Source organism: Phocoena phocoena, chromosome 6, assembly GCF_963924675.1.
Source record: "Phocoena phocoena chromosome 6, mPhoPho1.1, whole genome shotgun sequence".
In the NCBI taxonomy this organism is placed as follows: domain Eukaryota; kingdom Metazoa; phylum Chordata; class Mammalia; order Artiodactyla; family Phocoenidae; genus Phocoena; species Phocoena phocoena.
The window spans coordinates 10,938,152-10,950,994 of record NC_089224.1 but is presented as its reverse complement, the minus strand read 5'-3'; the positions used below and the strand labels follow the sequence as shown (position 1 = coordinate 10,950,994).

At 47.3% G+C, this 12,843-nt stretch overlaps 1 protein-coding gene across 2 annotated transcripts in view; it reads left to right on the top strand.

The window, feature by feature from the left end:
• The window catches only part of ELP3 (elongator acetyltransferase complex subunit 3), a 109,453-nt gene extending 106,480 nt beyond the window's left edge, over positions 1-2,973 (top strand). The window contains exon 15 of one of the 2 annotated variants that reach the window (XM_065878640.1): positions 2,463-2,973. In XM_065878640.1, coding sequence (XP_065734712.1) covers positions 2,463-2,539 — 77 coding nt within the window. In that variant the 3' untranslated portion in view covers positions 2,540-2,973. The remainder of the gene's footprint in view (positions 1-2,462) is intronic. The other variant, XM_065878641.1, reaches the window with a different exon arrangement.
• The last annotated feature ends 9,870 nt before the right edge of the window (positions 2,974-12,843 follow it).

The following is a 12,843-nucleotide window of genomic DNA, read 5'->3' as shown; positions in this document are numbered from 1 at the left end:
TGAGTTTTTTTAAATTGAGCTAAGACGTACATGCAATAATAATCCAGCTCAAGATATACCATTTTTCAGCACTCCAGAAGACTCCCTGGTTCCCTCTTTCAGTCCATATCATCTTCCAAATGTAACCAGTTAAAATTAGTTTTGCCTGTGTCTGAACTTTGTATTGATGAAATCTTTTACATCTGGTTTCTTTCATGCAAAATTAGGTCTGTAAGATTCATCCATGGCATTGCAGGTAGCTCTAGTTCTTTCTTTTTTGTTGCAGTATCATAGTCCATTGTGTGAAAATACACAATTTATCCATTCTACTATTGATAGATATTTGGGCTATTTCCTGTTTTGGCTGTTATGAGTAACATGTCTTTTGTTGGCTGTAAGCATTCATTTCTCTTTTCACTCTGGGAGTATACTTGCTGGGTCATAGGACACGCTTACGGATACAGAACTTTAGGAGAGAGTGCAAACATTAAAGTGGTTGTACCCTCTGAGGGGTGTGAGGTGTCTTCCTGGATCCGGTGGGTCTGAGCTGCTGCCTGACCCATTATTTGTTCATGTTTTTGTCTTCCCCCTGCTCTACCCCAAGCCACAGTGTTGAACAAAAGTAATGATTAGAACACAAAGACAAGGTTGAAGTTGTGCAAGACGGAATATTAGTAATCCTTGGATTAAAAGGGAAATTCTCCAGTGACCTGTTATCACATGACACGGTTCTGTTACCTTCATCACATCAGTTTCAGTTCCATTTTCTTAATACTTGAAATTTTTTTGAAAGAGGTGGGAAACAAAACACGCTAGGAAACCCTCTTCCTAAATAGTAAATGTTTGGGCTACAGAACTAGGCGAGACTGGAGGGGGCTAGCAGTGATCTGATTTAATGCACATACTGATCGCTAGGAATACAAAGTGACGAACGAGATACATAGAGCTTCCACCACGTGGGGAGGCCGACCGGCAATCGCAGTGCACCGTGGGGAGGAGCACGGTAAAGAGAAATGCCAGCGTCTTCCTTTACGTGACCGCTATTGCGCCGGACGTGTGGGGTTTCCACACGTCACTCAGCTCTGCACCACCAGCCAGGTGGCCTACCATTGCCTCCGTTCTGACACTGTCTCCCTGGAGGTGGCATCAGACTCCACAGGTTACAGGTCGGTCCCGCGGGACTGACCCCACCTCAGATGCCAATTGCAAGTCTAGGTTGTCACTGTGCTTCTGACCGACGAGCTCCGGCTCAGAGGTTCCCACGACCCCCTCCTTGGGTTCGATCAGTTTGCTAGAGGGCACAGCATGAGCCAAGCCTGGAAGCTAGGCAGAGCCCGACACGCGGGGAGCTTTTAGAGAAGTTAAATCTGCGCTGGGGCTGAAGCACAGTGTTTCAGGGGAGAATAGTAGCGAGCAGTGAAGCTAGAAATAGAATCAGATATCAGACCATGAAAAGCTCTGAAATAATAACAGCAGCAGCCAGTGTCCTGGAGGAATTGGCTTGTTCCAGACTCCGGACTAAGCACATATCAAGGACCATCTCATTTAATATTTAATATCCTTAAAACATAGGTACGTTATTATAGATGATAAAATGTAATTAAGTAATTGGCCAGAGCTACAGCCCTTAAAATGACAGGTCTAGACCTTAAATCCGTATCTTTTGAATGATCAAAAGCCTGTTCTCTTAGCCACTCGTATAGCTAATACCACATAAGCCATGCTTTATCCTCCTAGGAGCTCAGCTTCTCAAATGTGATCATGTTTCGTTACAGCGGCACCATTTAGGATAATGATTCCTTTTAAAGAAAAAAACTTCACAGACCTTTAATATTGACTTAAATCAGCTAGTGTTCCTCAAATGGATGCAAATATAAAACTGACGTAAACTCCTGGTACTTAACACTGCTCGTATATCAAAACAAGTATACCAATTAATACCCCCCCAAAAAAATTAAAGTGAATGAAATGCAAATTAAGTAGCACTCATTTAATGCCACTGATGGTGTTTGGTGAAAATCGTTGCTCTGGATGAGTGAGTGGCACTGACACTTCGCTTGGTCAGGGCACCCTGGCTGCCGGTGGCTGTGGAGACTCCACTTCCCATACCTGACCTCTCGTTCAACCTTCCAGGAAACCATAACGCTGTCTCGCTTCACTTGGAGTGTGGACATCTCACACGTTAGATCCACCACTTCCCGTTCACCTATAACACCTGAAGCCGTGCTGCATGGTACCCACAGGATTGTAAACCCACAGGCTCTGAAATACAGTTCCTGTGTTTTAATGCAACTTGAATTCAGAATGTTTTTAAAGTTCCAAACTTAATCGAATGAGATTCGATCTGGAAAGGACTTTGGCCTGTGAATGAGAGTGGGAAAAGGAGGACGGCTACGAGGGGCACGTGTGCTGGCTTTTGAGGGCTGCGAAAGTCATGCTTAGTTAGAGACTCTTCTGACTTTTGTTTTTCTGCTTCTTCACAGGGGTTGGCACCAGGAATTATTACAGAAAGATTGGCTACAGATTGCAAGGTCCGTACATGGTAAAAAATCTAAAATAACCGCCACACCAGCGCACCTTGACACCTATCCTCCCTGGCAGAAAACAGAGATTCAGGATGTGTTGAACACTCAGCACAGAGGCTGAGCGAAGCACATGGACCTCCCTGACCCGCTGACAAGGAGCCTCCCCCTCGCCCTCCCGCTGGAGCCACAGAGACTGGAAGCCGCACTCAGGGCCGGGCCGGGTGTCTGCTGACCAAGCCCACGGAGCCTGGGCGCTCAGAGCCCCCGCACCGCGCCCTCCTGCATGTTCTCAAGACGTCACTTCCGTTTCGAGGCTTTAGTCCTGTATCCAATTTCTAAATTCTGCATGAGGCCTGCAAGTGACCTAACCATGACTCAAGCACAGTGACAAAAGCAAACTGATCATCTCATTTGAACTGCATGGTTCATGAACTAAAAACTGGCTATGTCATTTGAGGAGGACACTTAGTTTCTATCAGCAGGTTATTTATATCCAGTTTCTATCAGCAGGTTATTTATATCCTGTACAGACAAAACGCCAGGTTGGGACATGTGAAAACTGTCACGTTGATCTCTGACCTATAACTACATATGCCTTCCAGCACAGGTCAAGAAAATGAGCTTTTCTTTTCATGGACATCATTCTGGTTTGAAATGACAGTGTGATGGGGAGAGAAGAAGCAAGATTGTAGGCTTATGTTTCAAGCTTGAAACCAGCCTTTCTCATTTGGGCGTCTACCATCTATGAAGGGCCATTACAGACGTCCGTTTATTTCACATTTTTAATCGTCTGTACTTTGCAGTCTCTTGACAATTGCAAAACACCTTGGGCGGCACTTTTTCCCAGAGAGGCGTTTGGCTTCCCCATTGGTCTGTCCTGAGCAGGCAGAGTCTGTCGTACATGTGTCTGGGTTTGGGTGACATCTGTGGATGTCAAGAGGCACATCCACAGGTGCTGTTCCCTTTATTTTAATTCTTTAAATCGATTTTGGTTTGTTTTAAATGGAGAAAAATCAAGGTTAAACTTTTTTGTGAAAGCAAAAAAATGGAAAACAGGCCCAAATCTAAAAATAGGAAAGAGACTGGCTTTTTCAAAGTTTCATCTTTATAGAACTGCCTCTATGTAACTTCCAGGTAATCTAAGGAGACTCAGCCTGGAGAGGGTCAGTTCTTAAGAACATAGCTTAACCCTGCATCCCTTGGCTTCTGTGGCATTTTACAAAGGTTTATTAAATGGAATTGATTCTTCTAAAAGTTTGAAAAATAAAATCTTCAACATACAAGGAAGAATCACGTAAGGTTTTTTCCTCTCCCTGTAAACGCAGTGACATTTGCTGTGAGTTACGGGTTTGGGTTTCCTGCCCGGGGCACTGTTTGTTTCTTCCTGGGTCCCGTTTGCCATTTTGTTAAACTGCTACAAGGCAAACGGCGCTGACTTCCTGTGGGCTCGCTGTGGCACTGCAGAGGCTTTCTGTGAGTGCCATTTAAGGAAGTCAGCTACTTCTCAATCTTGAGCCAAACTGACAATTATAGCCCAGAACACAGCCTCTCAGATAACTGAGGAACTGCCCCGGAGAAGCGTGGTTTTCAGCACAGTCTTGGGGGGAAAAAAAAAACAAAAAAGATCAGCACATACACAGCTAGTCAGTATGCTCTTGGCACCTAGGAAGGAAGTCTTGTCACGGAAGGAGTATCGGCATTGGCTTCCCAGCCAGAGAGGCATTTAATCTTCATGTTTAACATCGACATTCTTCCAGTCAGTGCGCCCTTTTCTTTAATAATTAAAGCAGATGTACAGCGTATGTTTGATAGGCCACAAACAGGCTGTTCTGTTTAGCATCAGATTCAAGTTAACTCACGGATAAGCCAGAATGACTTCCCCAGACCTCGATATGTGAACATTTCTTTTACCAAGCCTTTCTGCCACTAGAAGCTTCAGCTTCTCCCCTGACTGCCAAGCACTGTCCCCGGCATCTGTGGTGCCTGGCGCCTCCACAGCCCGGCTGGCCTGGCTCTCCTAGAGATACGTGCACTTGCTCAAATGACCACCTCGTGAGAAAGATCAGTTAGGCAGGATCCTGTCGGCCTCCGCGTGAAACGTTTAAAGCTGCAGCTTGTGTTTCTGATCTGTATTGAATGACTCCTTAGCAACCATCTCAGGCCCACTCACATAGCTCCGCTTTTGACTCAAGTTTCTGTTAAATCACCTGGAGAGGTTTTGTTGTTGTTTTTAAATTATCAAAAACAGGCCGAAATCTATTCAAATAAAAAATGAGACTTTAAAAATACATTATCGCCAAGTAAAAGGGCCTGGTAGAGCTCACTGTTTCCCCAACTTAGGAATGAATGTGGAGCCCTTTCAAAGGAAAAACTGTCTGCTAACACAAACGAATACTGAAAAGTACAACTTAAAAGCCAAAGCCTGTTCTATGAAAACAGCTTTCGAAATGCAAGTTTTCATTTCCAAAGGTTTTTATGGGTTGTTGTTGTTTTTTAAGATTATCATCTAATGAAAAACAAAATTTTGTTCATAAAGAACCCACAGACCCTTAAGCTGATGAAAGAGCTCAAGATCTAGGTTCTGAAAACCTGGGCTCCTTTATTAACTCTGAAGCTGTGGGCAAGTCCCCTCCCCTTTTTCAGCTACACACTCCCCCCCCTCCAGTTTATAACGTGAGAGAATCGCCCATCTGTCAGGGTAAGCGCAAGGTCCAGTGGGGTCCCATTTGAGAGACACTGCATAAACCACGACATTATGTAAAATGCGGTTAACTCCAGTGAAGTGGCTTCTCGACAGATGTGTGACCTCGAGCAAGAAAACTCTGCCTCTCAGCGAGTTTCCTGTCTGTAAAGTGGAAATGATAACAGTTTCTCCCCCGTGCAGTAGTTGTCAGGATTAAATGAGCTCACGTATGTCAGTTTCTTAGACCAGGGCCTGCGGGATGTAAAACACACTACAGGTACTGGCTATTATGACCAATGTGTAACAAGTGCAGTATCTGGCCCATTTTAACATGGGAGTTTCTTATCTGTTGGCAGCTAGAATCTCTGACTTTTGCCTTCTCTCCCATCCTCTGGTCATTCCTTCTGTTGCATTCACATAAGTCTAGGGTTACAAATTGTCAGATCCATGCTTTGAGGGACAAGAAACTAGCTGAGACTCTGCAACAGCAAAAAGCATTTCCAAATATCACTCATTCTGGGGGCTTCCCGGAAAGTTGTCCAGTATTAGCATGGACTGCGGTCTCCCATGAGTGCGCACAGGTAGCCACATCCACTTAGGGAGTCCCCCGAGGGAGGCTGGCCACCTTCCGTGGCAGGGAGGAGAAGCAGTGCCGCATCTGTGCCTTAGGGTTGTGTGTGCCCTCGACGCTTGTGTTGAACTCCGTGCAGGCAGCTCCAGAAACTAAGCTTACGGACCTTTTAAAGAATCTGATTTTAACAGATTATCAAACATGGCTGTAACAAGGGGCAAACCAGTTGCTCTTCTACAGCCAAATGTGCAGCCTTATCTCTTCCTGTCTCCACATGCCTAGAATACCCTTCTGTCCACCTGGAGGACTCCTCCTCCGAGGAGGGAACTGCCATCTGAGGCCCACCATGTGCTGCTTCTCTATCTAGGCCACCCTTATGCAGCCCTCATGGTCAACGCTCATCTTCCCCCATTAACAAATGAAGACACAGGCTGGTGTCATCATGGCTGGGCCTGAAGCCCCAGGGCCACCACGTTGCCCATTAGAGTCGGCACCAGCCCTAAATGTCCACGGATCGCATACACATCCACGTGAAAGGTGCCCGCAGAGCGTCCCAGCACAGAAGCCCTGAGCTCAGCTATAATACTAAGTGGGTTTAGGATTCCAACGCGAGTCACTGACTCGGCCTTTCTCCACCCCACCCCCATGTTTTCAGTCAGCTTATGTTTAAAGAAGACACAAGTATTGAGCAACGAGGCTGTGCTTTCACATTATTTCATCCTCACAGCAACCTGTAACCTGAGTCCTGTCACCAGCCCGGTTTTCCCCAGTGCAGGTAGTGGAAGGGCACGATGTCATCAAGAGAGAACGCAGAGCAAAGGGAGAGTCTGCTCTTTCCGTTTCAATAAAAATAGCTTTTTTTGGTTCTAAAAATTATATATGCTCAATATAACAGATTGAAATGAAACAGAAAGGTACAAAATAACCTGAAATCCCACCATCAGACACTGGTAAGCCCTGTGATGAACGTGCTTCCATGCGTCTCACCCGCACCCAAACACACACAGCCATCAGTCACCTTTACGTAAAATGGTCACACGGTGCATGTCGCTTTGTAACCTTTTTCACTCCACAAAATGTAAGTAATACCAGCATCTTCCCGTGTCAGTACACACGGATCTACTTCATCCTTTTTAATGACTACCTAGCTTCCCATTGTCTGCAGATCCCACACTTTAAGTGCGTCTTCTCATATCTTACATTCTTTTCTATCCTCATTGTCACAATAGCTAGAATTGTGTATGAAGCATGGGGATACACTCGTTGACTCAATACTAAGATTTGCTTTCGTTTTTTTCTACAAGCCTCACTCATCCGTGACAGGCTTCTGTGTCCCTCCCTGTGGTTCTTCGCCCCCAAGCCCTTCCATCCTTCACTGTTACCCACCTTCCAGGAGATGGGGAAGGAGCAACCTGCCTGCGGCCTGGCCATGCCCCGGCAGAGGAAGCAGCACCTGCGGTTGGGAGCAAGTCCCATCACACAAAATGCCAAGCTCTGCGTCACGGAGAGGCGCCGGAGCGTGAACGTACTTTCACTGAGGTCAGAGGTGACCGTACCTTATCTCATCTCCCCTGATGGAAGTTACTGCTTCAGGTCACATTCCTCAACTGCTCAAGCCCTGCAGGGAAGGTTATCCTCTTGTTTCAGGGCCGATCTTGTCTGTGAGGTTAGCGGTATGAGCTAACCTCACAACATTTTTTTTTTTTAATGGTATTTCAGGGCTCACATGCCTTCTCTGTAACTCTCTTCCTTTTTTTAAATTAATATCTTTTTATTTTTGGCTGCTTTGGGTCTTCGTTGCTGCGTGCGGGCTTTCTCTAGTTGCGGCGAGCGGAGGCTACTCTTTGTTGCGGTGTGCGGGCTTCTCATTGTGGTGGCTTGTTGCAGAGCATGGGCTCTAGGTGCACGGGCTTCAGTAGTTGTGGCTAGTGGGCTCAGTAGTTGTGGCTCGTGGGCTCAGTAGTTGTGGCGCACGGGCTTAGTTGCTCCACGGCATGTGGGATCTTCCCGGACCAGGGCTCGAACCTGTGTCCCCTGCATTGGCAGGCAGATTCTTAACCACTGTGCCACCAGGGAAGTGAGCCAGGAAGATGATAGTCCCTGCTGTCCAGCGGGGCGTGGGGAGGGGCCTGGCACTTGGCCACCACCCCACCCCACCCTCCAAGGAAGAGCCGGCATGGCATCCAGCTGCCTGGGTTTGAGGCTGGCTTCTGCCTCCATCTAGCTTTGCAAAAACTAGGGTCTTGGACCACCGCGTGCTTGGGGTGCTGGGGCAGTAGTTAAGGGACTACTTACGTCAACCTGAAGGAAGGGAAAGGAACCCTGGGGAAAGGGAAGGAGAAAGGGAAGAATATCTGAGCGGACAGGCCTGGTTTTGCCCTCACAACAATCCTCCGAGGTAGGAATTTTGGCCCCATTTTATGAATGAGAAACCAAGGTTCAGAACGGTTAAATAACGTAACCAAGGCCACAAAGCTGGTAAGTGAAGAGCTAAGTATAAAGGCAACAGGTTGACTTTCGCAAACTCGCAAAGATTTAAGGACCCTAATACCTATGAGCAGTGGTGGCTCTAGAATTTCTAAAACCGATGGTTTCAGGCTGGCAATTGGGTTGGAAAGGGATTTTTTTTCTTTTTTTTTTTGAAGCTATGTTTGCCTTGCTGCTCTTTGCTCTCCACCCCCATCAACCTCAAGCCACTTCTCACCACAACTGCCAGTGAGCTCTCCTTTGAAAAACAACTCGAATAAATACAGCCAAGAGACATATCCAAATAAGGAACTTAGGAATAGGAATAATACGGGAAGAGAACCAGCAGTAGGTAATTAATCCACTTAAACAGAGAGCTGAAACCAAGTAACTCTGGAAGTTACTCTCAGAGAAAAGGATGGACGCTTCCGAATTAAAATAGAGGAGTAAATGTGCACATCTAGTTTGGCTCCCAACCAAAGCTCACACAGACTAAAGGGGATTTCTTTTCTTTTTTTAATCCACAAGGACAAAAGAGGAGACGAAAGTGCTAAGATTTTGGAAGCTCTAAAGCAGATGGACGATAGTAACTCAGTTGGCAGTTGAGACTGGATAGTGGAGAAAGTTCCAGTACAATTTAAGCCACAGGACCTGGCAACACACTGGAGGGAAAGGGAAGAGCCGGAGCAGGACTGACAGAGCCCCTTTACAGGTCCTGGGTCCCCTGGGTTCCCTCCATTCAGCACGTGCTCTGTTACTACCTCAGCAACAGACTGGAGGTGAATTAAGGGAGTCAAACAAGAGAGGATCTTCGGGTGAGAGAACTCCAGATGAAGCCGAAGGTCCGGGTAACAACTGAGAACAGGATGATGAAGTGAACCCATGCATATTAAATAGTGAGTACTGAGACTTCCCGCGGTCTTCCCCAGCTCAGTTTTCAGAATGCTGACAAGATGCCCCCCCCCCCCCCCCCCCCCCCCCCCGCAGGCCAGAAATTGACAGGCTCTTCTAGAGAATAACCAGCCCAAGAGGAAAGACTTAAACATACAATCATATAGAGTTCCTCAAGAAACAACCCAGACGGCAACTCCACGGCAAAATCAGTAAGCCCTGCTCTGATGGGCTGAATGTTTGTGTCCCCCCCACCAAAAATGAAGCCTCAACCCCCAATGTGACTGAATTTGGAGATCAGGCCTTTCTGGAGGTAACTAAGGGTAAATGGGGTCACAGGGTGGGGCCTTCATCCAATAATATTAGACAAGAGACAAGAGAGGACAGTGGCATCACCAAGACAGTGACACTATCCATTCCTATAGGCCTTCACTCCCCCTCAAGAAGAACTAACAGTTATTCATGGGCAAGACACCACTGAGAGAACCCTAGAACACAAGAGTGAGGCTGAAGCAAGCACGGCACTGCAGAGACCAAGACACCACATCAGAAGGGTAAGAGGAGCCGCTGCAGGCTGACAGCACTGCCTCATCCCCAGGCTGGTGCAGTATCACACTGAGAGGTCGCCCCTGAGTCTACGGCGCCTCCAGTGGGAAAAGAGAGCCAAGGGTACATATCCAGCTCCCACTGTGGGTCCCTTCTTGGGATCCCCCCACTCTGGTCATGCCCCACAGGAATTGCAGGGGTACCTGCAGGACTTGACCCCCGGGAATCCGATCGTGATGGAGAAGTGGGGAAGGGCTGGCAACAACCACCACTCAGATCTTAGCAGACCGAGTCCTACCTGAGCAGTGGTCCCAACGACTGCAGCCGTTTCGTTCATCGGCAGAGCCAAGATGGGCACAGTCTGGCCAGGGAACTCGGCAGGATGCAGGCTTGCCTGATGTGGGCCCTCAAACGAAGAGCTGTGCCAGCCCTGGAGGCTGGTCTGCCCTGGCCCAGGCAGCGGAGCTGAGTCAGAGCCCAGCCTACTGCTGAGTGTAGCTCCCAGCCCTTCCAGCTAGAAAGCCTGACTGGGGACACCTGGGAGGCTGCATAGCCCAGCAGTGCTCAAGCAGAGCAGGGGATATGGCAGGCAGAGCTGATGACCTGTAGAGCAAAGCCAGGGGCACCAACTGGCCAGGGAACTTGGGGAGTGGGTCAGCTTGAGTAAAGACCACAAACAAAAAGCCCTGCTGGGCTTGGAGAATTCCCCTCTTCACCCAAGCAGGAGAGCTAAACCAGAGCCCCACCTACAGCTGAGCGTAGTTCCTGGCCTCTTCTGACCAGAAGGCCTGATCAGGAACACCTGGGAAGAAGCTATGAGCTGGCTTTTCCTCCTGCCCATGGAGGGGAGCTGAGTCAGCCCCACTCACTGATGAGTGTAGCTTCCAGCCCCGCCTGACCAAAAAGCCTGACCATAACACCTGGAAGCTGTGAACCCAGCAACCCTTGAGCAGAGAGCTGGTGGTCTGCAGAGCAAAGCCAGTGGCCCTGTTCAGCCAGGGAACTTGGGGCATGGGTCAGGTTGAGTCAAGACCACATACAAAGAGCCTTGTAGGCCTTGGAACTGGTTCTCCCACTGCACCTGGGCAGGGAAGCTAATTCGTAGCCCCACCCACTGCTAAATGCAGCCCTCTGCTCATCCTACCAGAAAACCTGACCAGAGCACATGGGAAGCTGCACGGCCCACCCAATGGTCCTACTTACAGAGGCACTTGAACAGAGAGCACACTCACGGCTTTCCCTGTCTGCAGAGCAAAACCAGAGGTCCCAACTGGCCAGGGAATTCAGCTCAGTCTTACCTGATTCAAGTCCCCAAAGAATAAGCCATGCAGGTCCTGGGGCCCATCCTGCTGCCCCTCCAAGACAGGGAAGCTAATTCATAGCCCCATCCTTTGCTGAGTAGAGTACTCAATCCTGACCATCTAGTAAACTTGATCAGAGAACTGAGGCAACCAGAGAGCTCATCCTACAACTTTGCTTAGGCGGAGAACCAAGTTTGCTTGGGCAGGGAACCAAGCTAGTAGTCCTATCCAACTGTTCTCAGCCAGTGGCACAACCCCATTCTGCCACCTCAGAGCTCAGGCAGTGGCCTCACCCAAAAATAGACCCTGCTAGCAAGTCTTACCTGTCCAAGAGCATTACCAGCACACACATTCAGAAACGTAAACTGAGCTGACCGGTGAGGACCTGCCTCTGCCAAAGGAAACATGTAAAGTCTGGAAGAGGAGACCACTTACTCAGATGGACAAATACCAACATAAGGAATCAAGGATTATGAAAAATCAGGTAAACATGACACCACCAAAGGAAACCAATAGAGGTATGATAACTGACCCTAAAGAAATGGAGATCTATGAACTGTCAGACAAAGAATTCAGAATAATCCTCTTAAAGAAGTTTAGTGAGGGCTTCCCTGGTGGCGCACTGGTTGAGAGTCCGCCTGCCGATGCAGGGGACACGGGTTCGTGCCCTGGTCCGGGAAGATCCCACATGCCGCGGAGCGGCTGGGCCCGTGAGCCATGGCCGCTGAGCCTGGGCGTCCGGAGCCTGTGCTCTGCAACAGGAGAGGCCACAACAGTGAGAGGCCTGAGTACCGCAAAAAAAAAAAAAAAAAAAAAAGAAGTTTAGTGAACCACCAGAACACAGTAACAACTAAATTAGGAAAACATTGCATAAACAAAATGGAAATTTCAACAAATAAATAGAAAACATCAAAAGAAAACAAACAGAAATCCAAGAACTGAGAATACAATGACTTAAGAAAATACAATTGAAGAGTTCAAAGGAGACCTTTAAAAGCAGACTTGACTGTGCAGAAGAAAGAATCAATGACCTACAAGACAGGACATTTTAATTTATCTAGTCAGAGGGGTAAAAGGAAAAAAGAATGAAAAGTGGTGAAGAAGGCCTACAGGACTTATGGGACACAATCAAAAGAAGTAATATCCACATTATGGGAATTCCAGAAGAAGAAGAAAGAGAGAAAGGGACAAGAAGTATATTTAAAACAATAATGGCTGAAAACTTCCCAAACCTGGGGAGAGAAATGGACATCCAGATCCATAAAGCCCAGAAGATCCCAAGTAAGTTGAACCTGAATAGGTCTACTCCAAGACATGTTATAATTAAATTGTCAAAAGTCAAAGACAAAAAAAAAACTTTGAAAGTAGCAAGAGAAAAGAGAGAAGATTCACATAAAGAAAACTCAATAAGGCTTTTTAGGCCAGGAAGAATGCCATGGCACATTAAAAATATTGAAAGAAAAAAAACCTGTCAATGAAGTATTCTATACCTGGCAAAGCTGTCCTTCAGAAATGAGGGAGGGTTAAAGACTTCCCCAACAAGCAAAAGCTGAAGGAGTTCATCACCACTAGACCTACCTGACAAGAAGTGCTAAAGGGACTTCTCTGAGTGAAAGTGAAAGGATGCTATTTAACATATTAAAAACATAAGAAGATAGAATAAAACTTGCTGGTAATGATAAATATATAGTCAAAGTTAGATTTTGTGATATGATAATGGTGGTGCATAATTCACTTACAATTCTAGTTTAAAAGCTAAAAAACAGCGCTTCCCTGGTGGCGCAGTGGTTGAGAGTCCGCCTGCCAATGCAGGGGACACGGGTTCGTGCCCCGGTCAGGGAAGATCTCACATGTCGCAGAGCAGCTGGGCCCATGAGCCAT